Source organism: Brassica napus, chromosome C6 (genome assembly GCF_020379485.1).
Source record: "Brassica napus cultivar Da-Ae chromosome C6, Da-Ae, whole genome shotgun sequence".
NCBI lineage: Eukaryota > Viridiplantae > Streptophyta > Magnoliopsida > Brassicales > Brassicaceae > Brassica > Brassica napus.
In genome coordinates this window covers 29,348,988-29,376,923 of record NC_063449.1, presented here as the reverse complement: position 1 = coordinate 29,376,923, position 27,936 = coordinate 29,348,988, and the positions used below count along the sequence as shown (strand labels likewise).

Below are 27,936 nucleotides of genomic sequence, written 5' to 3'. Positions count from 1 at the left end.
TTCCATTTGAGCATTTCCTTGAGCATTCCAGTACCATCTGAATGTCTTCAGTGTCAGCCATTTTCTACTTTCTGCAAACAAACAATAAACATACACACCGATTTGACATAAACAAGAATAAATTAAAAGCAATCAAATGATCTTTTTATCATATTATATGCTAACAAACCAGTGAGAATATATATCTCCCTGTCAACAAGAAAATCAAATTTGTATAAATAATAATAAATATTATGTTACCAACAGGCTACCAACACGTGACAGGTTCTCCACCTGGGGTATGCAGGTGCCCTTGAGCTGTTGTATCTGCTCTAATGCCCCTGAATCAAGAGACCATCTTATGTTAACTTGCTCCTATGCGATGACTGTTTGGTCTGAGATCCAACTAAGGATTCGCTGTCGAGTTCCACGGTTTACTTCTTGGTCGGACCTTATGCAATGGGCTCGTGCACCGGCTTCTTCAGTTCCTCCCGTGCTTAAAATGCTGGTGACTCAATCGCTGGTTTACTCTGTTTGGCAACAGAGAAACAACATGCTCCATAATCAATCTATCACTCCTCCTCTGGTAGTGTTTAAGGATATGAACAGACAGGTCATCAACACCATCAATGTTCTGAGGAAGCGGAAGAAATTCAGAAACCTCATGTCCTCTTGGCTGCTGTAATCCTATGGCTTTATGCCTCTGTTTTTTAAGAGACTCCTTTGGACTCCAATATGATATTACCCTACCAACTATCCTGTTTTTACTTTCTTTTGCCAGGGCGTTGTGTTGTATAGATTAGTATCTTTTGTAAAAAACAATCTCTATCTTTATGATAAATTAACATTCTTAGCAAAAAAAAAAATAATAATAAATATGTTTTATATATTTTTCACGTTTTGATTGATTTTCTTGTATAAAACGTAATTAGAAAAATAGACATTTGCAAATTAATATTTTCAAACAATAATACATTTGCTTAAAGAAAAATGTTTTTCTGATTATTTATACAAAAACACTAATTTAGAAGATTTATAAACAAATATAACTCATGAGTGACCTAAATACAATAACAATGTTATGTAACCATATGTTATATAAAAATATGGAAAAATGTATTTTATATCTATATATTAAATATATATAAATTATAAATTCTATAAAAAAATAAACCCCCGCGCAAAAGCTAGTTTCTAGATTATTATTCTGATCATGGCATTTATGGTTAAGAATCTAAATTGTGTTGAAAAATGAAAACCCTCGTTCAAAGACCGAATCTAAATGGAAGTAAATGCATTTATCTATCTGTATAGGTACTTTTTCTTATAAACCTATGACATATCAATGACAATCAGTAACAACAAAGCAATTTGAGTTAGCTTAGATGGTCGTGCACTCGTAGCCATAGATATGAAAATCCATTAAAACATCTTAAATGTATAGGCCTAAGATTAAGAATATTAATTATAATATGTTTGACACTAACTCTAGACTCTAGTATAAACATGGTTGTAACAGTTAGAACCCGGAGATTAGTCGTTGGCTCCACACGCCTCCACCTTGAAGTCATATTAAACCGCAATATTGCTAACACCTGAATCCCATCACCAACTGGACTTGGCTTAGATATAAAGTTATGGGTTATTGTTTGCAAGCAGGAGCTCAAGTTCTTGAATTTATAAGTATTAATTCTCTCATTTTCCAGGCTACACGAGAACAAGCCTATACACTCAAGCTTATCCTTGCACACCATTAAAACATCTAGAGACTTGCGTTGGAGACGTGGTGTATAGTTCAGTGTATCTTTACGATAAGAACATTTGAATGCTTCATTTAGGGATAGGCAAAATATTCGGACCGAAGAACCAATTCGAAACCGACCAAAAAATCAGGGTTCCGAACTCGATCGGATCCGGAGTAAATAAACGAATGAGTCCTAAATTGCTATATCCGAAAAACTGGTATCGAACCCGATCCAAATCGAGAACCGAATGAGTATTCGTAAAGTAAATATATATCTAAAATGTTAGTTATAATTATACTTATAATTATTTTATTAATTAAATTAAAATTATAAATTAGTTATTTTCAATACTTTTGTGTATTTTCAGATAAAATAAGATAGCTCGATAGAAAAACTCAAACAAAACTGTATCTAATGAGTATTTTTAATTATTTTTTTGGTACATTTGGATAGTTTGGATACAAATTACCCGAACTAAATCGGGTAAAATCAAATATCCGAACATGTTTCAGATATTTTGGCTATTCGATTATTTTCAGGTTCCTATACAACAGAACCGAACCCACCTGGATTTGGAAGGACCAAACTCGAATCCGACCTAAAATTTTGTACTATACGAATATGGCCTGATTCCAAAACCCGAAAATCAGATACCCGAAAAAACTAAAAACTGATCGGTACCCGAAAGAGTATCACCCGTCATCGTGCACCTGCACATTAACTGTATGCATCATTCTCAGTTCAGATGGTAATGGGCCAGATATATTCGGGCTAATACTTATTGTATTATTGTATTTTTTCATTGATCTAACAGACTTGTTTTTGTTAGTTTGCGCCAACAAATGGGCCAGATATAAGGGCTAATGCTCACAAAAAAATTCCACACAAAGAGGCTCTTCTTTTCATGGTGGACCTGGCTTTTTCTTCTGCTGCATTTGGAATATATATAATTTTATGGCGATAATTTTATATTGAATAAGTTATTCATGAACAATCCACAAGCTGAATAATTTTTTCCATTGATTCAATGGGATGTGGGAAAAGGTGAATGAAGTTAAAAATATTCAGAAACAAAATCATACCCCCTCTGTTTCTCAAAGTATGAATTTTTAGATTTATTTTTTGTTTCAAAATGATAGATTTTCTATAATTTTAAGGTATTTTTAGTAGTTAATGTTGAAAAGTTGTATACTTTTAAAAAATATTAATTGAAAATATTTGAATTGTTCGAATACTATTGGTTGATATTTATTGGAAAATGTATAGTAAAATAAATAATAAATTCAATTGTAAACATTTATTATATTCTTAATATGCGTGAATACTCTAGAAAATCATTCTTTCGAGAACGGAAAGAGTAGTAAATAGAACAACAGATGAAAAAAACTTAATAAAAAATTATATACTAATCGAAGATTTTTATTTGTAGAGAAAATACATAGGTTTAGTTACGTTAAAAAAATTAACTATAAATATGTATTTTATTCTACTATATATATATATATATATTTGATTTAAGTTTTTTTGAAGTAACTAAACTTTCAGATTTGTACTAACATTTTTTGTTTGAATTTCACGCTTGATGTTTTTTTGTTTATAACCTTTTATACAACAAAATATAGCAACATGTTCTGATTTTTTAATAATCAGATATACATGATCATACTTTTTTCCCAAACTTATTGAGTAAAAACATACGTATGCTTAAATTTAGCATTGTTTGACTAATGTTTGTGATAATGTATTAGTATCACACACATTCTGATATTTATATAATAATATTACCTAATTAGGTTGAATTTATCTTCATTCCACAGTCATTCCTTCAAATAATTACATTTATGTTAAATATGCATCTTTCTTTTGGAACATATGCATTCATTTGTTAACAAAAGAAAAAATGTATTCATTGTATACTCTTGAGCCTTTGACTACCATTAAACCATTAATGTATATTCCATTTTCCCGTAATATTCATTTTCTCTTATTACTAAACTAAAACTGAAAAAACAAAAACTATTAACCCTTCTTTCTCTCTCTTATCCGCTCCTGTCTCTTCCCTCTGTTCCACCGCCTCCGTCACCCTCCTCCGACAGATTCAATCCTCTCCTCCTCCGCCGCCACCACTCATTACCTCCTCCGCTTGTAAGGTACGACAACGCTTGTATCCCCGTATATGTTGATTCATTTTGATTCCCCATCGTTCGTACCTCTCTCTACGCGTCTTGCTCTTATCCACTCTCCATTGTATAAATTGAGCTGGGCACTCGTCTCTCCTTTCATTTCGAATCCATCAGTATTCGATTTCGCGTTCAGATTGTGTTTGGGGCTTAGGGTTTTGCGGATTCGATTGAATTGAATCTCTCTTAAAAAAATGAAAAGCTGCTAAAATAGACATATTGATTGTGTTTTATCCTCTTTTTCCACTTTGGTGTTGGAAACTGATTGAGATCAATGCTCACTTTTTTTTTTCTTTCTAAGTGTTGCAGAGAGTTGGGGAAGCTTAGTACCTGAAGACTGGGCTCTTCAAATCAATGTCAGAAGCTGATATGGCCATCATTAAACCTGAGGTTAGCTTCTTCTTCTTTTTTTTAAGTGTGTTGGATTTTATTGTCTTACCATCTTGAAAGTGATGGCAACAAGGAGTTATGCTAAGTTATCTCATGGCTCTCATCTAGTATTTATTGAGAGAGTCTGTTAGTGTTAGATACTTTGCTGATATTTATTGGTAATATTAGTTTTTGGATAGAGAACAAAGTTAACAGCCTAATTCTTGCGTCATCCGTTTTTAGAATTGAATGAGTAGTTGATTTACTTTACCTTCGAACCAAGACTCAGTTACTTTATCTGTGGTATCAACGCAGATGATGATGAAATCGTATATATGGCTTGAAACTACTGATGGATCAATCCAGCAAGTGGAGCAAGAGATTGCAATGTACTGCCCCATGATCTGTCACGAAGTGCTACAGAAGGGTCTGGGTGCTGGATCTTCTAAGAACTGTGCAATATCTCTTCCTCAGCGAGTCAATCCAGCCATGTTAAGCTTGATTCTCGATTACTGCAGATTTCATCAAGTACCTGGGCGTTCTAATAAGGTTTGTCTTTCAATTGGAAACAAATGGTGACATTGATAATCATGTTACCAGTTTTTTTTTTTATAATTACTGTTTAGGAGCGTAAAGTTCATGATGAAAAATTCATCCGGATGGATACAAAGCGGCTCTGTGAGTTGGCCTCAGCCGCTGACAGTTTGCAGTTGAAGCCTTTGGTTGATCTTTCTAGTCGTGCACTTGCTAGGATTATTGAGGGGAAAACCCCCGAGGAGATACGTGAAATCTTTCATTTACCAGATGACCTTACTGAGGTATGTATTCCTCAGTATCATCTCTTTTTAAGGATGTTACATTTGCATCTGCATCTTTAGTTTATTTTTTATCAGGAGGAGAAATTAGAGCCTCTGAAGAACTTGATGGATGATCCACGTATCCGACTCTTGAATAGATTGTATGCTAAGAAAAGAAAGGAGTTGAAAGAAAGAGAAAAACTTAAGGTCTGTCTAGCACTTTGCTCTAAGTTAGGAACTTGGTTTGTAAGATTGGACTTTTGCAGCAGCTTTATACTTTTTTGGACATTTCCATGTCCCAGGGTAAAGAGGTTGAAGAACGAGTCGACGAGCGTTCTGTAGATGACCTTTTATCGTTTATTAATGGCAAAGGTACTTTTCCTTTTCGTATCTTCATATCTCTCCATTATGCCACGTTCCTTTTTCCTTTTCGATGGATCCCCATAGTAGTTCATGTATGGAGCCTACTTAGATGCTTACATTACACTATGCTATTTTTTATAAGACTCGTTGCTAGTTACTGAGTTCCTGGTATGGGATTCTCACTGTCTTGTGCTGTAATCTCTTGGGATACTTGTGGGTCATTTTTGAATGTTAATATACTTCTTGCTTATGCATCTATAGCCGAGTTGATAGGTTATTTGATGCACGAATCCTTGTTGATATCTTGGGTTTATCTTTCGCAGATCACAAGGTGGTAAAGACTTCCAAGAGCAAAAAGAAGAACAAGAAAAGGAAGGAGCATAAAAATAAGGTTTAAACTAGTTTCTCTCTGATTGCTCTCGGTTGGTAGAAATCCATAAATCTGAGTGTGTTCCTTGTTGCTTAGGTTTCACATAATTTGCATTCCAAGCAACAAGGGGTCCAAATTGTTGATGAGACTGCCTCCAGCGTGGGAGGGGTATCTAATTTACCCAGTATGGAAGATGATATTTTTTCACTGAAGACGGACTCTGAAGATGGTTATGTAGATGATGGAATGGATCCAGTTTTGAAGGAAATGCTTGATAGGTAAGTATCACTTGTAAGTTAAAACTCTTCAGTCTTCACAGCCCCTTAAAATAATAAATGGGTGAACATCATTTTAATTACAGGGAAGTAGAGGATTTTGCTCGGAGATTGAACTCAAGTTGGGTTCTATCTTCAGGACAAGAAAGGCAGCCTGTGCACTTTTCCATAAACGGCAATGGGGCTACAAGGCGATTAACAGGTACACACACGCGACAAGCCTTTTTTGTCAGGGTTAATCTTTAAGATGATGATGTTGAACTGAATCACTTATCATATCGAGTCTTGGATATAGCTATAGATGACTGATGGGAGAGATAGTTCAGTTTGCCTTCGGTTTTGAACATTGAAGGACCAGCTGCAGGACACAAATGAAGCTGATAACTCTTAAGCCCAATGGCTGGAACAGTTTTGGTGATCCCCCACATTTAGATTGTAAGCAATTAGAGAGAGAGTGGTGTTCTTCATGGGTGTCCCCTCCTGTAATATATTGCTTTTGTTTTTTTTCCTCATAAACTGTTATCTTTCGTTGATCCGAGGGTTTAGGATGCAGTTTTGCTTCTCTTTTGATCAACCTTTGTATACCAACTTTTTAATTATTTATTGGTTACGTTTCTGTATTCTCATAAACTAAAGAATATGAAGAAGATGATTCCATTGTCTTTATCATCACGAACCTCTCCCACACAGATTCACTCACATGAACGGGTTTTACAAATATCACATTCTATGTATTTACAGATGTGATCAAGATTTTGCAGCTTTATGTTCTGTCTTCTTCTTCTGCTGTAGCTTTTCAGGTAATGCTGGGGTCACTCATACTGCTTATCGTTTTTGGATGGCAAGTGCCAGAGTTTTGTGGAGTGGCCGTAAAAGGCAACTCACGAGTCAAGTGAAATGCTAATTAAAGAGGAAGAATATATCAAAAGGGGCAAGGGTTCTTCTCTCTTGTTCAGGATCTCAGGGCTTACAGGTACAGAGGGAGGAGATGAGTGGTTTGATTTATCTTATATTATACTTGATGAAGCCACAGATCCTCCAAAGTATGACAATGTACCAGCAGACCGAGAAGAACTGGTTGGCGATGTTCTTTCTTCCACCTTGCTTTACCCATTTGAACTTCAACTCTGCATATCTGAATTGGAGCTACTTTGAGAGGACACAGGCCGCTGAAAGAGCATATAATAGAGTTGAGAGAGCTCTGACTTCATCCATTCTAAGCTTCCCTACATTGGTTGCACACGTGTCAGTAATAGAGCATCAACTACTTTATATGGCTATGGAAAAGAGGATTCTGGCTTGAACTTTGCATGGATGAGCTATATGTCCTTTGCAGATAAACTGAGTGTGACAAGCCGCAGAGATGTATTGGGAGACCAAGATGGCTTTTCTCGACCTAAATTTCTCCATCTTCCTGCAAATTTGATCACCACCAATGTCAAATTCGAGAGGGGTAAAAAAGAAACAGGTGAAGAAGAAGCAACACAAAAGGCTGAAGCCTAAGAAGACGCAATACGTTGAATAGTGTTTGTATGCAGCTGCTCCCATTATGAACTTCTTGGCTCTGTTGTCAGAAATCATCTTGACAATTCCCTTCACGGTAGATCTTTGAAGCAATTCTCCTTGAAAAAAATGTCACAAATTTCAAATCTTATCTGTGTATATAAGATACCCCTTTCTGCAGGCACAAACTTCATATCCCATCATGACTTACAATGACAATATCATATTACAGTTTACAAATGGCTGACTCATACCAAACACGGCTAGTGATAGAACAGTGAGTGAACTATTACAAAACGTCAAAAGAGAAACCATTTAAAAATAAATAAAAACGTCCCCAGGAGAGTTGCACCAAGATTCGAACTCGAGTCTTCAGAGAACAATGAGTGAGCTTCCTTAATTAGCCTCTAAGGACTTCAAGCTCCTTTTAATCAAGTCTTTTACAAAGAGAGGATCTGGTTCAATGATCCAGGAGCTTGAATCCTGAAGCCATTCTTGGATTGCAGATCGAAGAGCAAGATTTGGAACCAAGCTTGTGTGGATAAGCCTTTTGTTTGTCATTGGAGAAGTCTCGTGTCCACTATCAAGCCAACAACGTATGGCCTCTCCTTCATATGTAAAGCCGTCTGCTGCTACCTGTGGATCCTCCATCACATCCTGCAAACATAAGATGAATTTTTGTAATGATTCTCTTATATAGTTTTCATTGATCTTCCAATGTTTCTTTACCTGTGTAATGGGACATAAGAAGTATTGAGGCAGTTCAGGGTCCCTAGAGGGAGACACTTCCTCTCCCTCTCGTTTACTCCTCAGCTTTGATAATTTGCTAAGCTTTATCTTCAACTCTTCACGTTCATCTCCAAGTCTTCTCAACACTTCCATTAATACGCAATGATCGCCTTGGAGCTCTCTGATCACCATACTTGATTCAGCAATTCGTGTCTCGGATTCTGATCTCATCTTTTCAAGTTCTTCTTTAGCTTCTTTCAGTGCCTTCTCTGTTTCTTTCCTACGCTTCAACTCATTGAGATACCTATTTTCCGATTCTTTAGCCTACACTTATGGCCATAGACAAAAGTTATAAAATGTTAAATACTTCCAAGCTAAATAAATATGTTAGAGTTAACTTATATATATACCCTTTTGATTGCATCAATTGCAGATTTTTCAGCTTCTTCACGCTTAGACGCCTCAAAGAGTGTTTCCCTTTTTGCTCTCTCAGCTTCTATGAGAGCTACTTGGTTCCCAACATCATCTTTAGCCATACTCGAACTTGGAACCCTTTCAGTTCCTTTAGTAATCTTGGATTGGCTCAAATAACTTGACGATGTACCTTCTAGATACAAGATTTCTCTTCTTCTAGCTTCTCTACATCAACATCACACATTTGTTTAGCGTAAGTCACAAGCAAGACTCAAAGACCAAACCTAAACAATGACTACTACTTTTGTAATCAGCACTAAAGAAGATGAAAGTTTGACTCATAGTTGGCCAAAACCTTGTAAAAATTAGGTATCCATTGCAGGGAAACCATATATGGCAAGTATCTGGTGCTTCTCTGCGAATGTAAATAGCTTTCTTGGACTGCAAGTCTCTCATTTTCCTGGAAGAGTTTTGAATTCTTTACTTGATCAATAATTTCATACTTAAGATAGCAAATTTTTTTGACTTTAATGCTAGTAAAACCATTTACATTGAATAGTGTCTATCAGCTGCTGCTCCCATGACAAGTTTCTTAATTCCATGCTGAGATATCAATTGGAGTATACCTTCCTCTATGGAATCCATTTCAATATATATCGTCTCTGCACTGACCTAATCAATTCACAATTTAACTTGAGATTCAAGAAATTCAAACATCTCTTGTAACAATCAAGAACACATGGATAAACCTTATTATTTCACAATTAAACATGAGATTCAAGAAACCAGAACATCTCTTGTAACAATCAAGAACATATCATAAACCTAATCATTTCACAATTAAACTTGAGATTCAAGAAACCAAAACATCTCTTGTAACAATTAAGACATATGGATACCATTAGTATTGTCTCAAAATATTTCTAAACCTTGTTTAAACAAGTAATGATATACTTTAAAAGTTAATAGTTTCATATATATATATATATATATATGTGTTTATTTTTTAAAAAAATACAGACAATAAACTTAGAAATATAATTCAAAATTTAAAAAGTTTAGACCCTAATTTATACATCTATTTAAAAAACTTTTCTTTTTTTCCTTTTAGAATTGGGATCTTCTCGACCGCTTCCGCCTAAGATATAAATGATACCTGCATTTGCCTGCAAATATGAAGGTACTTGTCCAGATTATTAAGTGCTCTCTTCTTCTTCTTTCTGTAACGCCGCAGTTTGTGCTCGTGGAACCTTGCTCCCGCTTGGAATCAAGAAAACAATATTCAATTATTTTAACCAAAAATATCTACAAACTCTGCACAAAAACCGAATATATATACTTACGGATTGAGATATGGACCGGTTGATGAACATAGACGATGCAAAACTCTCTGCCTCCAGTGTTCTGTATCGCCCAAACGAGACTAGACTTGCTCTCCAGATCTCTCTTTGTCACTGCTACATAGATCTTCTCATCCATCACCACCTTTCTGTTGCTAATCTTCATCGATTCACCGTCATCGCTGCCACCATCTCTTGTTGATCCAGCCATTTTCACATTTTCTTGAATCTTTAACTTCATCACCACTCACGTCCACATAAAAATCTGAGTAATCCTGCAGAAATGAATGGTAAAGATTTGATCTAGAGCATTTTATAAGCCAAACTATTCAACTTCCAAATATATATATAGGGAGAAGCAAAAGGCCGAGATTATAAGACAAAACACGTTATCTGATCACTAATCCGTGTTAATTATAGCCTTATCAAGTTATCATAGGAGCGTAATCACATTATTACTTAGAAATCTATGAGTAGATAAGAAACTGACTTTCAAAGAACGGACCAAATTAATAATCTGAAAGTATGTTTGGTCTTTGTCAAGAGAATTTAAGAACATAGGAAAGTGAGATAGAAATTTCAAACTAGTACAAAAAAGTCTCGGAACGTTCACATTCTTCAGGTCTCTTGTCGTCCGGCGTTACGTATGCATGATTACTTCAGCGCCAATTTTATGTTTTACGTTTATGCCCCTGACAATCGACCTTTAAATCTATATTATAATAGGACAGTTTCTAGGTTCCTTAGAGCGTTATGTACCGTTTGTGGGCCCCGCGTTTATTTTTTATAAACCCATAGTCTTGGTAAGATGGCTATGAACAACAAAATATACTTTAATCAAGTGGTCTAAGGCTTCTAATTAAGTCCGCAAGTTTGTGGATTCAAACCACGCAGCTGCCATATTATATGGGTGAGCTTCTTCAAAAAATAAAAAAGGTTCGATATTATGTTATGATAAATGGGTTTTGACTCTTGAGTTTACAGGAAAGTAAAAAACAACTTCTCTTCGTCAATTTATCCATTTCCCCATCTTAAATCAATTCATTATTAATGGTCTCGATTCGTAACACCTCCTTAAATCCTCCTTTTATATACTTCATCTTAAACAAAGCAACCCTTCATCTCTAAAACTCTCAACGATTTCTCCACTGGTTGCAGCTTCAGGGAGAATACAGAGCAACGAAAGTCGGTAACATCAGCAGACTGTTCAATTTCGACTTATCGTGCATTTCAGCGTGAGTGAGTTGAACTAGAAAAAAGGAGATCCGATGTCGTTCGAAGCACAAAAACAGTTGCTTCATGATGCCCTGAGAATAAAATGATGAAAATATATAAGAAGCAATGATAAGATCTTTTTAAAACTTGAATATTTCAATTTGAAGGCATATTCAGTGATATCAGCTGCGTAGTTTCTTTTTTTTGTCGTAGGCTTTTTAAACCGTTAGATTATATGCAGATCTTCGGTTCAGCTTTCAGATCTTCTAGGTATCAAACCCACAAAAGAACATTAAATCTCACCATCACAAACATATCAGATCCATGCGTCGGCAGATTAAAGAATAATGAAAAAGAATAATGGAGATTTGGGAAGAATCTTCCTCCTCTCTGTTAGGCTAGATTGACGGCGAACTCGAGCCGATGGCGTGACGGCGAGATTCCGAAGATGGTGTGACGTTGAGCTTGAGCACATGTGAGATGATGGCGTGAAGTCGACCTTGAGCTCCGCCGTGGATTCGTCTCCGGGGAGCCTCCACAGCTTCGCCACCAGCGAATCTTCTTATTCTTCAACTCCATTATCATCTTCTTATGTTTTTTGTTGATCAAATATGAAAAACAAATGGTAAGAAAGAAGATGAAGAGAAGATTCATACCAAAAAAAAAAGAGAAGGGAATGAGAAATGTGTGTCTGAGAGAGAAAGAAAGAGAAGAATAAATCTGCACCCTTATTAATCCAACAATTCATAAGGTTATCTTTTTATCTGTTTTTCATTGGTCAAAAAGTTTAATAATTCTTTTAATTAATTATTATATAAATTTAGTTAGAATTTTAATGTAGTTTATGTGTTTAGTATATTTAATAGTTATTGTTTATTTTGTGGTTTAATGGATCTAATTGGCCAAAAGAACTTTATCTTTTTTTTTGTCTTCTCTTTCATTATTTGATGATTTTTGTTTGTTAGTATTTTTTGTAAGTTATGTTTTATTCAAAATTTATCTATTGAAAATTAAGATAAATCTATGGTAACAAGAGAAACACATCAAGCTTGATAATCAATTTATTTAATTGTCAAACTCAATTAACAAATTCAAACCTTCTTATTTTAGGCTCCGAGAACAACAAAGCAACAAATGAGCACTGAGCAAGGAATGCGGCAGAGACAGCCTTAGCTGAGGTGAGCAAATCTCTTTTCCATGACGCTTTAGAATAACTATAATTTTACAAAATCACACACTGAAAATGCAATCAGACAAGAAATCGCAAGAACTTGTGAAGCTGTCGATGATGAGGAAAAAAAAAGGAGATTAAACCATTTTTTCAGTTTCAGACCTAAATTGTGACTCAAGACCCACCGATTTTCAAGCCCAAGCATTTAAAAACCCAGCTATTACGTTTTCATTGTGTTCGAAAATAGACCTATACCACCTTAACCTTTTTAGTCCACCCTTCCCATTTTTAAACTATCCACAATATTTTTACCAAATATAAAAAACTACGAATGAAATAGGCATACAACTATATAATTATATGAAATTATATCATTATTAATCTATCTAAAAGAAACTATACTACAATTATATATTTTCAAAAACATGTCATGACACATTTAAAAAAAAAAACTAATTAAATTTCTTTTGGAAAATGACTGTTTTACGTTCCAATATTAGAGTTTTATAGTAACAACTACCTAAGTTTTGCTACCTACGGCCATGAAATCGCTAATAAGGTAATGATCCGATTAAATCGTACAAAAATAAAATATGGAAATACAGACACAATTCAATTTGTTAAACATTCTTATCTGTAAATAAAAAAAATTATTCACTAATAAATAAAATTCTTTATTCACTAATAAATATTAACCCCTAAACATTCCGCACAAGCTCTAAACAAGCATGATCTCTCTTTCTCTTTTCTATCCATTAAACTATGTTTCTTTGTATAATTTGTAAACATCTTAAAAACCATTTTATTTTTAATGTCATTCAACTATTTAACAATAATATACTAACAACCTACTAATTAGATAATAACAACACCATAAACCACAACTCTTGAACATGAAAGCACTAATAACACAAATACTCGATAACATCATCTAAAATAATATATCAAAATATCAAAAGCATATGAATTCCTAATCATTTTTATATCAATTCAATCATGCTGGGAGATTTATAAATTTCAATCCTGACCATTTTCGATTAAAACCCGAACAAAAAAAAATCACAAAACAAACATCAAAATCCCATCCAAGCATCATCATTGTCTCCGGCCCCGCGCGTGCGCGGAGACTATGAAACTAGTTGTAATAATAATAGAATTATTATAAGATAAAGGTTGAATAGTCAATGATCATCCATCAAGTCTTGTCTTTATATGGACATAAATATCTGTACATCTTATAATATTATTTTGTCAAATATCTATATGTTAAACCGACGTGAAAGTAGTATAAATAGGACTTGTAGTTCTCTTGAAACAATAATAATATGAAACACAAGTTCTATAATCCCTCTCTCTCTCGCTTTACTACACACACATAAAGACATCTGATCTCTCTTACTTCTATCGATCAAACACACATATATAAATAATAAATATAAGTTCTATTTCCTAAGTTATATTATACAACACGTTATCAGTACGAAACTCTGACCAACTGAGCACGAGCTCTCATATACCAGTGAAGTCTATCAATCCGGAAGCTCTAACCAACCGAAACTTATCAATCCGAAAATTCTTAAACCAGCTGAGGTAATGTTTAAATTTATGTATTTCCATATACTAAATTTATTTAAATTTTATTATTTTTCCGGAGTGAGAGGCTAGGCCTTCTCCATTTATTTTTCGGGATGATAGGCACTGCCTTTCCTGACTAATCGTTATGGTAGGCTATGCCTTCACGATCAGAGAAACACGTGGTAGGCTTTGCCTCCGTGAATAAAAAGAAAATGTCAAAAATGGTAGACTAAGTCTCCTCGGACCTTGAAATAAGTAAAAGTCAAAATGGTAGACCATGTCTCCTCGGACTTTGAGAAAATGATCAATATGGTAGTCTATGACTCCTCGGATCATGTGGTAGGCTAAGCCTCCCGATTTTATTTATGCTATTTAAATTCCCGCAATTTAAATTTCTGCAATTTAATTTTTGTTTTTATTTTATGCCTTTAATTTCTGCATTTAAATTATGCATTTAAATTCTCGTATTTACTATGTTTATATTATTATTCTATGAATACAGTTATCATGTCGAATTTGACAAAGCTCGAAATTAATTCCCTGGATATTACGGGAAATAATTATATGACCTGGGCAGTGGGTGAAAAAATGCACCTGAGAGGAAACAGGCTTTTGGAAACCATCGATAGTTCAAAAACGGTGTCGGATGAGAAAAAGACAAAAGCCATGATATTTTTACGACACCACATCCATTATGGTTTAAAGGATGAATATATTACGAAAGAGGATCCTTGTGACCTCTGGAAATCTTTAAAAGAGAGGTTCGATCACCAGAAATATGTGATCTTACCGAAAGCTAAACACGAGTGGATCCATCTCCGGTTACAGGATTACAAAAGTGTTTGTGAGTTTAATTCCGCGATGTTCGGAATTACTTCGAGGATGATGTTATGTGGAGAGAAAATAAGTGATTATGATATGATCGAGAAAACTCTCTCCACGTTCCATCCTGAAAATGTAATCATGCAGCAACAATACCGAGTGAATGGATATACCCGTTATTCGGAGTTGATGCAAGTCCTCCTTGTAGCGGAGCAGAATAATCAACTCGTGATTTTAAACCATCAAGCTCGTCCCACTGGATCTGCTCCATTCCCGGAAGCGAATGTTGCATCATCCAGTTATGATAATAGGAGAGGACGAGGTCGTGGACGTGGTGGAAACCGTTATCATGGTCGTGGAAGAGGAATAGAAAGAAGATTCCGTCCCTATGATGAAAGAGATAACAAGAACTTCCACGAAAATGAAAGGAATGAAAAGGACCGGGATAATAAAAGGCAAACAGGAAAGGTTTGCTACAGATGCGGCATGAAAGGTCATTGGGTACGTAGTTGTCGTACACCAAAACATTTAGCCGATCTGTATAGAGAATCCCAAAAGGGAAAAGAGAAAGGAAGAGGTGAAACAAACTTCATCTCTGATGAACCCGGGCCTTCCATTCATGGTTTAAACGATGATACTCATCTCGACGTATCAGACTTTCTGGTTGAGCCAGAGAGTATCGATGAGTGATATAAATCGATGTGATATAAGTAGACTGTATTATAGTATCTATATCTTCTGTTGCAAGATATATGTTATGTTTGTTATGTTTCATGTTTAATAATATATGTTTTATATTCAGAAAATGCCAAATTTTGAGACAATGAATGGAGATTTGTGTTTGGCAGATAGTGCGTCAACGCACACGATAATTAAAGATAAGAAATATTTCTCTACTCTCAAAATAAGAGATTATGCTGAAAGCGTAAGTACAATATCTGGTAATGCAAAGATTATTATGGGCTCTGGAAGAGCGAAATTTTCAATGCCAGGGGGTACGATATTTGAAATAAATGATGCATTGTATTTCCCCGAGTCTCATAGAAACTTGTTAAGTTTTAAGGATATCCGAAGAATGGATATCATATTGAGACTATGAGTAAAGATGGCATTGAATTTCTTTGCATTAAGTCCGAGAGGAAACATATATTGGAAGAGTTAAGAATGTTATCCTTTGGACTATATTGTACGAAAATAACCATGACCGAGTCCTATGCCGTGGTAAACATGAAGTTTACTGATACATTTAAAATATGGCATGAGAGGCTAGGACATCCTGGTTCAGTCATGATGAGAAAAATAGTGCAAAATTCAAATGGTCAGCCGTTGAAAAACGGATTTTTTTTGCAAACGGGCGAGTATACATGTAATGCATGTTCTCAAGGAAAACTTATAACTCGGCCATCACCAGCAAAAGTAGGCAATGAATCACCAATGTTTTTAGAAAGAATACATGGTGATATGTGTGGGCCGATCCACCCACTGTGCGGGAAGTTTAAGTATTTCATGGTGTTGATTGACGCATCTAGTAGATGGTCAAGTGTGTCTCTTTTGACGACACAAAATACGGCTTTCGCAAAGTTCATTGCCCAGATAATAAAGCTGAGAACGCAGTTCTCAGAATATACCATTAAGAAAGTAAGGCTTGATAATGCTGGTGAATTTACATCGCAAGCCTTTGATGATTATTGTATGTCAATGGGGATTGATGTTGAGCATCCAGTTCCCCATGTGCATACACAAAATGGCATGGCTGAGTCATTGATAAAACGGTTGCAGTTGATTGCAAGACCGTTAGTCTTGAGAACAAAGCTCCCAATTTCTGTATGGGGTCATGCTATATTGCATGTGGCTGCACTGGTTCGGTTAAGACCGAGTGCATATCATAAGTACTCCCCATTACAATTGGCATCTGGGCAAGAGCCAGATGTATCCCATCTCCGTGTTTTTGGGTGTGCGGTCTATGTTCTGATAGCACCGCCACAAAGAACAAAAATGGACCCACAAAGGAGATTGAGAATATATGTGGGCTATACGTCACCAAGTACAATAAGATATCTGGAACCGGTAACTGGTGATATGTTTACGGTATGATTTGCCGATTGCCATTTTAATGAGGATGAATTTCCAGCGTTAGGGGGAGGAATTAGTAGAATTCCTAAAGAGATTACATGGTGTACACCATCGTTGTTACACCTTGATCCCCATACGAATCAAAGAGAGCTGGAAGTTCAGAAAATTGTGCATTTGCATAATTTGACAAACCAATTACCAGATGCGTTCACAGGTACGAGAAGGGTGACGAAATCATGTGTACCGCTGAAAATGTTCCATCCAGAGTTGATGTTCCTAAAGAACAAACTGATGGAAATAAAATGAGTGAACCTCGAGTTCAGTTAAAGAGGGGAAGGCCAACAGGTTCTAAAGATAAAAATCTCCGAAAGAAAAAGAAATTGGATGAGCAAAATAGTAAGGTTCCAGAAGAATCTGATATTGAAAGATGTCTGAAAGAAGACATAAATGGAAAGGTTTTAGAATAACCTGTTACTGATAAATGTCTGAAAGAAGACATAGATAAAGATGATCTAGATGACGAGAAGGGAACAGAAAAGTATGAGATTTCCATCAACTATGCCCGAGATGAAAAATTATGGATCAGAAATAAGATAAAAAATGTTGATGGAATGTTCTCCTTTTCTGTGTCCAAAGAGATCGATCATGAAAATGATGATCCCGATCTAAGGTCCATTTTGGAATGTCAGAAAAGACATGATTGGGAGGAGTGGAAGAAGGTCATTCAAATTGAATTACTCTTCCTAAATAAAAGAAATGTCTTTGGACCTATAGTCATAACGCTTGAGAACGTAAATCCTGTTGGGTATAAGTGGGTATTCGTGAGAAAAGTAAATGAGAAAAATTAAGTAACACGATATAAAGCCCGATTAGTTGCCCAAGATTTTTCTCAGAGACCGGGAATTGATTTTGAGGAAACGTATTCCCCGTAATGGATGCAATTACGTTTAGATTTTTGATGAGCCTAACGGCGTCTAAAAATCTTGAAATGCATCTCATGGACGTTGTGACTGCATATTTGTATGGATCATTGGATGACAATATATATATGAAACTCCCTGAGGGATTGAAAATGCCCGAGACATTGAAAGAAAAATCCAGGATGATTTGTTCGGTCAAGTTACAGCGATCACTATACGGATTAAAGCAATCCGGACGCTACAATCGCTTAAGTGAATATCTTTTGAGTAAAGGATATGTGAATAATGCGATATGTCCATGCGTTTTTATAAAGAAATCGTTATCTGGCTTTGTGATCATTGATGTATATGTAGATGACCTCAACATAATTGGAACTCAAAAAGAGGTTGATGATGCTCGAACTCATATGAAAGAGGAGTTCGAAATGAAAGATCTCGGCAAGACAAAGTTTTGTCTTGGGCTCCAGATTGAGCATCTCCGAGAAGGAATATTTGTGCATCAATCAAATTATACGAAAAGATTATTGAAACGCCTTTATATGGATAAAGTGACTCCTTTGAGTACTCTAATGGTCGGTAGAACTCTCGATGTTGAGAGAGATCCTTTTAGGCCCTGTGAAGATAGCGAGAAAATATTAGGTCCTGAAGTACCTTATATGAGTGCTATCGGTGGGCTGTTATATCTTGCAAACTGTATCAGGCCTGATATTGCCTTTGCTACTAATCTATTAGCAAGATATAGCTCTGCTCCTACTCGCAGGCACTGGGACGGAATAAAACATGTATTCCGTTACCTCCAAGGTACAGTTGATTTAGGATTAATTTATTTTAGAAAACTCGAGTTTGGTATAGTTGGTTTTGCAGATGCATGATACTTATCAGATCCTCATAAGGCTCGATCACAAACCGGCTATATTTTTACGATTAGTGGAACCGCGATCTCTTGGCGGTCTCACAAACAAACCCTAGTTGCGATATCTTCGAATCATGCAGAAACTATTGCGCTTCACGAAGCATGTCGAGAATGTGTATGACTTCGATTAATGAGTCACCACATACAAGAATCAAGCGGAATAGTCATCGAGAAAGAGCCGACAAAAATATTTGAAGATAATTCGGCTTGTGTTGCTTAACTCAAGGAAGGCTACATTAAGAGCGACAGAACAAAGCACATCCCTCCAAAATTTTTCTCGTACATAAGGGAGCTCGAGAAAAATAAAGAAGTGGACATCGAGTATGTACAGTCATGCGATAATCCAGCTGATTTGTTTACAAAAGCTCTTCCGACTACAACATTCCGAAAACATGTCTATGGTATCGGAATGCGACATTTGCGTGACCTGTGACAAGAAATCTATGTCTACTAGTCTCAGGGGAGATTACGGCAGTGTATCTTTTTTCCTTGTCATGGTTTTTGTCCCAATTAGTTTTTCCGTGACTAGGTTTTTAACGAGGCACTACGTAATACATATAAGATGGATGATCAAGGGGGAGTGTTATAAGATAAAGGTTGAAAAGTCAATGATCATCCATCAAGTCTTGTCTTTATATGGACATAAATATCTGTCCATCTTATAATATTATTTTGTCAAATATCTGTATGTTAAACCGATGTGAAAGTAGTATAAATAGGACTTGTAGTTCTCTTGAAACAATAATAATATGAAACACAAGTTCTATAATCCCTCTCTCTCTCGCTTTACTACAAACACATAAAAACATCTGATGTCTCTTACTTCTATCGATCAAACACACATATCTTATACAATAAAGTTGGCTTGAGTCTCTCCTCCTGCGTCCACGTCATCAGGGAGGAGGGGGAAAATGATGACACGTCAGCCTCTCTTTTTCCTTTTGTTTCTGATGCTTGGGGACTAAAGATTCTCCGCTTGTGGCCTATCAAACATTTGGCCCATTGATCGTTTGTTTAATAAAATCAGACCTGGTCCAGATTTCTTCTTACTATCTTTTGTGGGCGTGGGCCCTGACTCAAGCAGCGTACTTTTTTTCTGCGTCATCCTCTCCAAAACCCTAATATCAATTTTCTTGGCAGAGAGAAGGATAGAGTAACGGCTGCAAATCACTTTAAGTGCACACCATTAATCTTCAAATTCAATTTCAGTAAACCCGAGAACCCACTACTTCTCATTACCATTCTCTTCAGCTTCTTCACAATCTCATACCTATAAAAATGCATCTGCGGCGCCATACAGAGATGAACCTTGAAGAACAATGGCGACTTCCAAGATATCACTTTCCGAATTGAAGCCCGGGAGTTGCAGTCGAACCGTTGTCTTACGCTTCTCCGTTTTTGGAAGCTATAAATGTGAAGAAAGGTGAACTTACATCGACATGCTGCTTTTGTATGATAAGTTAGTATTTCACTGATTTTGTTTTGTTATTGTTGTTACTTCGTTTCCTTTTTTATGGGTCTCATTTTTCACATAATCTCTTCTTGCCTACATGCATTTTTCATCCAAGCCTCAGTAACGGTCCATCGCCTAAACACATTCAGACAACCTCTTAGGGAGTGAGCTATATATGAGCTTAGTGGATTTAATGTGAAAAGAAGCAACAACGATTTCAAGCTTTTAGATTCAATCTTTGCGATCTGACTCCACGAGTTTACTAAGTTGGTCAAAGTCCATGCTGTTGCTAATCCCATCCCAACTGAGATGTTCATGTTCCGTAAGCTCGAGCAAGTGATGGCGTTGGCAAATACAAATGTCGAGTTGTAGGTACACTTCTATTTTGTAGCTTCTGTTCTCAGTAGTTGAATATTTAGACATCTCATGCCAGCGACATCTTCTCTTTCAGACATCATTGGTGAGATTTGCTAGACCATGAAAACATATGATGATCAAAGCCATACGACTCAATGTGTGATGGTGAACATCCAAGTTGATAAGTAATATCTTTCGACACAGACTATTGAATATTTTTCATGCATTTTAATCACCACTCCTGCTAATCTATATATAAACTATGTACTTCCTGGGCAGGGACATGATTGTTTGCTTAAGCGTTTTTGACAGCCTTACTGAACTCCTTCACAAGAGACTGGAAAGTGGTGTCTGCCAGCCTAGAGTGATGATGTGACCAGCAAAAACACCAAGTTTGTAGGAGGTAAATGTTCTTGAAAGACAAGCAGATATTTTCACAAACTTAAGTTTCTCAAGAAGGCCTCTCACATTTTTCAACATGTAATTCATACCGTCTCTTCCTGAATGAAAAGTCTGGGGCACACTTTTATTTAATTTTGACAAATATGTGGTGGCAAGTTAGAGTTTATTTTATGAAGGACCTTGAATGTAATGCATTAGATAGAACCTGTTCACACATAGGAGTATAGGACCTTCTTCCTCACGTTCTGCTTTCATCCCACTTCCAGATTGTGTGCCACAGCCGGTGGTGACTCCACCAATGTGACACAGTAAGGTGTTGTCACTGTTTCATTAGCGGAGTTGACAACCTACTTTCTGGAGTCTCCACCACAAGTATGTTTTCTTAATCACCACCTTCTCAAGTTTTCTTATACTTGGATTATTAAACCCATGTACCTCATTCACAGGCAGGTTATTGAGTTTCTATACACAACCAAAGTTTTATAGGAACTACAAACAGATGGTGCTACATCTCATGTGCCAAGTGTTTCAGAAAACTCCTCCGTGAAATTTCCTAACGCAAGTGCTGTTAATGTTCTCAGGTTCTCTCCTTAAGCATATATATCTTAAACCTCTTAATATCACATAAGTCCTTTAATTATTTGAAACTCACTACTTTCTTTGAATTGGAACATTGATGCTTTATAAGGTACAGCCGGTGAAGATTCGGCTGTATTGTAGCATCTGACGCAGCTATGTCTAAGGTGACAAATGTCAGGGCTGTAGAGGTTCCTCATCCAATGGTTTGTAATCTGACCATAATATAAGCATATACTATACTGTTTCATGTTATTTAGGATTTACTGAGGTTTGCTTTGATAAACTTCAGGGACAAGGTGAGGAGCAAGACCCAAGGAACCCATCCAAAAAAGCATGGACTTAGTTTCCTGCATTGAGCACTATACAGGAACATAGCCATCGGTTTCTCCCATGCATTGGTTAATTGAACTCACTTTATGTTTTCCAAATAAGGGTTAAGAAACTTGGTCCACCATCTAATTCAAGATTTCTCTCCCTTTTGGTTCGGTTACTTAGTAAACATTTGGAGTTGTTAATTTTACATATATATATTATCTATATGCAAGCACTCTTACCCAAATACACACTCGATATGAAAAAAAAAAAATATATATCCATTTACATTAGATTTTCGTCATGTTTAGTCAAAAAGACAGATCACCTAAAGGAAATCAACTCCAAATGTTTACTATAAAGGAAATCATACTTCAGTAATTTACATATAAAGGAAATCAAGTCTCTTCGTAGCCTAACTCTATTTTTTCTTTAATGTAAGACTCTAGATTCGTTTAGAACGACAAAGACTAGACGATAAAGACTAGAGATTACTCTCTTCTCACTTACTGAACGATAAAGACTTACACATTACTCTCTTCTCACTTACTGCTACTCATTTTTCCTATAGGACCCGCATCATTTTTACCCAAAAATCACGCCAAAAACCTCCATTAACATACTTTGATTATGTAGGTTTCCCCATGATATCTGGAAATAATAACAGGTAAAAGTTTTCGACTTCATGTCTACACTTGGGATGCAAGTAAACTGGAGTTAAATTACAAAAAAAAAAAATCAGCAAAAAAAAGTAAACTGGATTTTAGAACCAGTGCCATAGCAATTGGATGGCCCACGTCTCTGATTGTACTCTAAGTCCAACTACTCCCAATATTCGTTGTTGTTAATATTTAGTTATTTACTACTGCAGTTACCCATCGATTGGTAGCAGCTGTGCCTATGTTTACCTTAAATTAGTAATGTTCACTAAAAACAATAATTCGACCCTCTCTTAACCCAACCATCCAAACCTTACTTCCGTCACTTATAATCTTTATCAATGATCAAAGCATTCGGTGATTAACTTTCATGTTCGTTATGTTCCCTAATAAAAACTCTCTTAGCGCTTTTATCCCTAATAAAAACTCTCTTAGCGTTTTTATCCCATACTCTGAAGCATCAAACCTTGCTTCTTTTAACTCGGCTTACATATGATCTTCACAAAATGACATGCGTACGTCGCCTAAATTTTATAACAAACCTGTAATACATCGCCTAAATTTTATAAGGAACCTGCAACTCTTCGTTTTTTGCAAACTAACATGCAACCATTCGTTCATGCACGTTCCTGATTATTATTTATAACATAGAAGAAGATGGTTGGAATTATGTATATGCTGACATATTTGTGTGTTCTCTGCATATTAGAAACTGAATAGTAACAAAATGTGTATATGTATAATATGGATATTTTCGACGTTATCATTCAAAGCCTTAATCTCACAAACTCAATAACACAAAGTTAGAAAGCCCGCGCGAAGCAAATAATTCTAGATTAGTCAAAAACAAATAATATTTAGTTAAGGAAAATTTTGAATAAAAACATTGTTAGAAACACACTCATAATCACAGGTAGAATACATTCAGATATACCAGAATCAAACATAAAACTTTAACACACAATTGAAAAAATATAATAAATTACTACATATATAATCTCATGCAAATGCAAAAAGAAAACGTATTTCCATTAAAAAATATAAATGAAAATGAATAATGAAAACAAAATAGTACAATGACAAAAAATATATTTGATAACAAATAAAAATTCAGACACATAAGAATTATAAACAAAGGTCAAATGTTAACAAAATAAATATAATCTTCAAAAAATATAATTAATTTATAAGATAATCTTAGAAAATAAATATTTATTATATTCAATTTAGAGTAATTTTTTTCAAATGATTATAAAATATAAATATATTTTAACATAAAATAATTTTGTTGTAAACTCACCCGCCCGTGGGGCGGGCCAAACCCCTAGTATAAATAATAAATATAAGTTCTATTTCCTAATTTATATTATACAACAAGAATGTATTAGAATATTCTTTTTAACGAAAATCATTGGATTATAACTAAAAAATTATTTTAATGAAAGTAACTATTAGAGGTGTCCTAATATGTAGTTTAGTTTTTCATTCATTTAGCAAACAGAGTGTAAATAATTTTATATTTTTTTGGAGAAAAAAGAGTGTAAATAATTGAAATCATCTTCTTGTAAACTGGTCATGCAACTTATTTAACTTTGTTTTCAAAAAAGTAAACTTATATAACTTTGAAATAGTGATCTCACTTAATTATGATGACTTTGCTTGAACAGTTTATGTGTAGTAGCGTGTAATAACTGAAGTTATCCTTTTCAAATGAAATTAATATAATTGTTTCCTTGGACTTTTTTGTTTCCTTGGACTTTTTAAAATTGTGGTCAAACACAGATTTTTAAACATATATATACACTTAGAAGTTAAAAGTAGTTTTTCCCTTTTATTACACACTAAAGATCACATTATATTAACTTCAAAACCATTGTTACAAACTAGGCCGACGATTACAAGTAATCTGGGAATAACAGGCCGGCGGAGTAGACAAACATCCCCGGAATCATGAGCCCACAAGAGGGAGATAATATGAAAACATAAAACTAACCGAAAGAGAGATACAACACAAGCTAACAATTAGAACATCATGATCAGTTAAAACAGATGATCCAAAATGGAGATAGTACAAATTGCATGTGGACTTAGAATGAGAACCTTAGAGAGATGGTGGAGACAAACTTGATCAAACCACAGAGAGAGAAACCTCCTATAGTGAATGGCCCAAACAATTGAAATCCAAAGTAACAAGATCCGGGAGAACAAAAGAACAATTTATTTTTTTGTCTACAAACCGGATACGGTGGAGTCGAAGGGATGACGAATTGAAACGCCTGCTTGAAGCTTGTGAAAGAAATAGATCTCAATCAGATCTAAAGGTTAATGACAAGGAGCAAATGCCTTCAACACCAGATTCTGACGCATGCAGAGAGACATGCTACAGAAGATCGAACTAGTGAAGAAACCAAGATAACTCTAATCCAACATGCAAATCAACAGAAGACAAAAGAGACTGAATCAGATCAAACAGGTAGGCCAAGACCTAACCAGAGATGTCTAGAAGGAGCTTGAACTGTATGAGGAAGATCTTCATACCACTCGCAACCATTCCGGTATGGATCGAAACTAGATCTGGATCTAGAGAAATTCACCGCTGAGAAAAGAATGAAAACAAAAGATTTTTATCAAAAGAGAGAATTTAAATCCGACTCCGGCTCTATGAGAGCAGCCGGAGCAGATGAACGGAAGAAGATGTCGAAGCTTTTCAGAGAGAGATTGGAGAAAATTCTTAAAAGTAGTTATTTCATAATATCAAATCATAGATTTATGAGATCTAATTTAAAATCCACGAATTTTGTGATTTTAGCTTTGTGATGGCAATTTTCGTCCGGCATCTTTTTAATGTAAAGTTAGTCGCTTAGGTTTTATTTCAAAATTTTGACTTAAAGTTTTAGCTCTAAAGATTATTAAGGGTATCTAAACTTGAGTATTTCACAATTTTCCAATGAAATTATAATCTTACATTTATCGAAAGATAAGTCAAATAAGACGACTCTGAATTTCATAATACTCTCCCTCAGCCGCGGCATATAACAACAAAATAAAACTATATAAATATATTTCCATGCATTTAAGCAAACAAACTTTAATTAAATGAGTTGTTATTCCAACTGTTGTTGTTGTGGTTGTTGTGAAACTAGAGAATAGAAACTGTATATACTTATTAATCTTAAACATAAGGAGCTCTTTATATATAGAGAATTACACCGTCATAGAATAATAGAAATGGTACAAATCATAAACCAACAAGGAAAAGAAAACTAGGGTCTCTCTCTCTCTCTCTCTCTCTCTCTCTCTCTCTCTAGTGCGCCGGCTCTCTCTCTAGTATGGGCTGGTTATGGACATCCATAATATGATTTATAACACTCCCCCTTGGATTTCATAACCATACAGAGTTTGTAATACGCTTTGGATGTTGTCTCATTAAAAGCTTATCAGGAAAACCCAGTGGGACAAAGCCATGGTGAAGGAAAAAGAGTACAACACGTATTACTCCCCCTGTTCTGAACATCACTGAAGGTCTTTCAACCTACGCATCCCAATCTGATGCGTGAGCTTCCTGAACGTACAGGTCGGAAGTGATTTGGTGAACAAGGTCTGCTGAGTTGTCGCTGGAACGCACTTGGACTACTTGGACCTTGCTGGCTTTCTGTAGCTCGTGCGTGAAGAAGAACTTAGGTAGTATGTGCTTCGCCCGGTCCCCTTTGATGTAGCCATCCTTAAGCTGAGCAATGCAAGCTGCATTGTCTTCATACATCACGGTTGGTACGTCCTTGCCTTCGGTCATCCCACAATCGACTCGGATATGGTTGGTCATGAACCTTAACCATACACATTCGCGGCTGGCCTCATGAATGGCCAAGATTTCCGAATGATTTGAAGATGTGGCCGCGATCGTCTGCTTCATGGAACACCATGATATGGCCGTTCCACCATGTGTGAACACATAGCCTGTCTGTGATCGAGCATTGTGTGGATCCGAAAGATAACATGCATCAGCAAAACCAACTAAACCTTCTTTGTTTTGGTTAGTATAAAATAGACCCAAGTCTTTCGTTCCTTGCAGGTAACGAAGAACATGTTTAACCCCGTTCCAGTGCCTTTGGGTCGGACAAGAGCTAAATCTAGACAATAGATTCACGGAAAAACATATATTTGGTCGTGTGTGACTAGCCAGATACATCAAAGCTCATATGGCACTGAGATATGGCACTTCGGGACCTAGGACATCTTCATCGTCCATCTTAGGACAAAACGGATCAGTGTCCAGGCTGAGGGACCTCACGACCATGGGGATCGACAATGGGTGAGACTCGGCCATATTAAATCTCTTGAGTATCTTTTCTGTATATGCCATTTGATGCATAAGGATTCCATCTTTAATGTACTCAAGTTGTAATCCCAAACAGAATTTCATTTTTCCTAGATCTTTCATCTCGAATTCTTTCTTAAGATATTCAACTGTTTGCGAAATCTCTCCAGAGGTTCCTAGGATATTCAGATCATCAACATACACTGCTATGATCAAAAATCATTTATTTTCGAATTTCTTTATAAAAATACATGGACTGATCGGGTCATTCTTATATCCCTCTTTCACTAGGTACTCACTTAGTCTATTGTACCACATTCGACCTGATTGTTTCAATCCATAAAGTGATTTGTTCAACTTTATACAATGTTGTTCTCGAGAACTCGATATGTTTTTCAATTCAATACCCTCTTGGACTTTCATATATATCTCATTATCCAGTGGACCATATAAGTATGCAGTTACTACATCCATTAACCGCAAGTCTAATTTCTCTCTTATAGCCAGACTTATTAGGAATCTAAAAGTAGTAGCATCCACCACATGGGAGTATGTCTCCTTATAATCTATTCCTGGTCTTTGTGAGAATCCTTGTGCAACAAGCCGTGCTTTATATCTCACTACTTCACCATGTTCATTTCTTTTCCTCACAAAGACCCATTTGTATCCAACTGGTTTAACATCATATAGTGTTCGGATTAGAGGACTGAAAACACCTCTTTTCTTTAAAGAATTTAACTCCACGTTTATAACTTCTTTCCATTTGATCCAATCTGATCGTTGAGTGCACTCATAAATAGACGTGGGTTCATGATCCTCGTTTAACTCCATAAGTTCAAGTGCTACCTTGTATGCAAATATATCATCAATGTCGACATTCTTTATGTTCCATTGTATCCCATACAAGACATAATTTATTGAGATCTCATTATTATCAGGATCATCAGTACCATGAAGCTTGGCATCCCAAGCATCAGTGTTTTGTACATCAGGACCATCGGCCATGTCTAAAGCCTTATGGTCGGACGCGGCCACATCTCGGGTAGGATCGGTTGCGGCCATGTCTGGGGTTCCAACCTCGGATTCAACACCTTTCTTTGTTTTCA

The 27,936-nt window shown here is 35.8% G+C and overlaps 3 protein-coding genes across 6 annotated transcripts; 2 read left to right on the top strand and 1 right to left on the bottom strand.

Annotated features, from left to right (window-relative positions):
• Positions 1 to 3,692: 3,692 nt before the first annotated feature.
• Positions 3,693 to 6,698, top strand: LOC106432731 (SKP1-like protein 21). Of its 4 annotated transcripts, none has more exons than XM_048760250.1 (10): positions 3,693 to 3,874; positions 4,214 to 4,294; positions 4,589 to 4,822; positions 4,900 to 5,091; positions 5,152 to 5,277; positions 5,373 to 5,442; positions 5,757 to 5,824; positions 5,900 to 6,081; positions 6,165 to 6,280; positions 6,380 to 6,698. In XM_048760250.1, exons 2-10 carry the CDS (start codon positions 4,259 to 4,261, stop codon positions 6,385 to 6,387), a joined length of 1,032 nt encoding a protein of 343 aa, XP_048616207.1. In that variant the 5' UTR covers positions 3,693 to 3,874; positions 4,214 to 4,258; the 3' UTR covers positions 6,388 to 6,698. The 4 variants fall into 4 exon arrangements, with proteins under 4 accessions (XP_048616207.1, XP_013729025.1, XP_013729026.1 ...); XM_013873571.3 differs by having other exon boundaries at positions 6,374 to 6,698; XM_013873572.3 differs by having other exon boundaries at positions 3,694 to 3,874; positions 5,167 to 5,277; positions 6,374 to 6,698.
• On the bottom strand, positions 6,587 to 10,539 carry LOC106432729 (U-box domain-containing protein 36). Its single transcript, XM_013873567.3, has 7 exons — positions 10,068 to 10,539; positions 9,881 to 9,984; positions 9,275 to 9,396; positions 9,080 to 9,184; positions 8,721 to 8,949; positions 8,311 to 8,634; positions 6,587 to 8,238 (listed from the first exon to the last, which is right to left on the bottom strand). The coding sequence occupies exons 1-7, from the start codon at positions 10,303 to 10,305 to the stop codon at positions 7,978 to 7,980; spliced, it is 1,383 nt and encodes a 460-aa protein (XP_013729021.1). The 5' UTR covers positions 10,306 to 10,539; the 3' UTR covers positions 6,587 to 7,977.
• A 3,199-nt stretch (positions 10,540 to 13,738) lies between these two features.
• Positions 13,739 to 23,385, top strand: LOC106434348. Its single transcript, XM_048760249.1, has 4 exons — positions 13,739 to 20,966; positions 21,232 to 21,337; positions 21,412 to 21,747; positions 21,834 to 23,385. The coding sequence occupies exon 1, from the start codon at positions 14,518 to 14,520 to the stop codon at positions 15,535 to 15,537; it is 1,020 nt and encodes a 339-aa protein (XP_048616206.1). The 5' UTR covers positions 13,739 to 14,517; the 3' UTR covers positions 15,538 to 20,966; positions 21,232 to 21,337; positions 21,412 to 21,747; positions 21,834 to 23,385.
• The last annotated feature ends 4,551 nt before the right edge of the window (positions 23,386 to 27,936 follow it).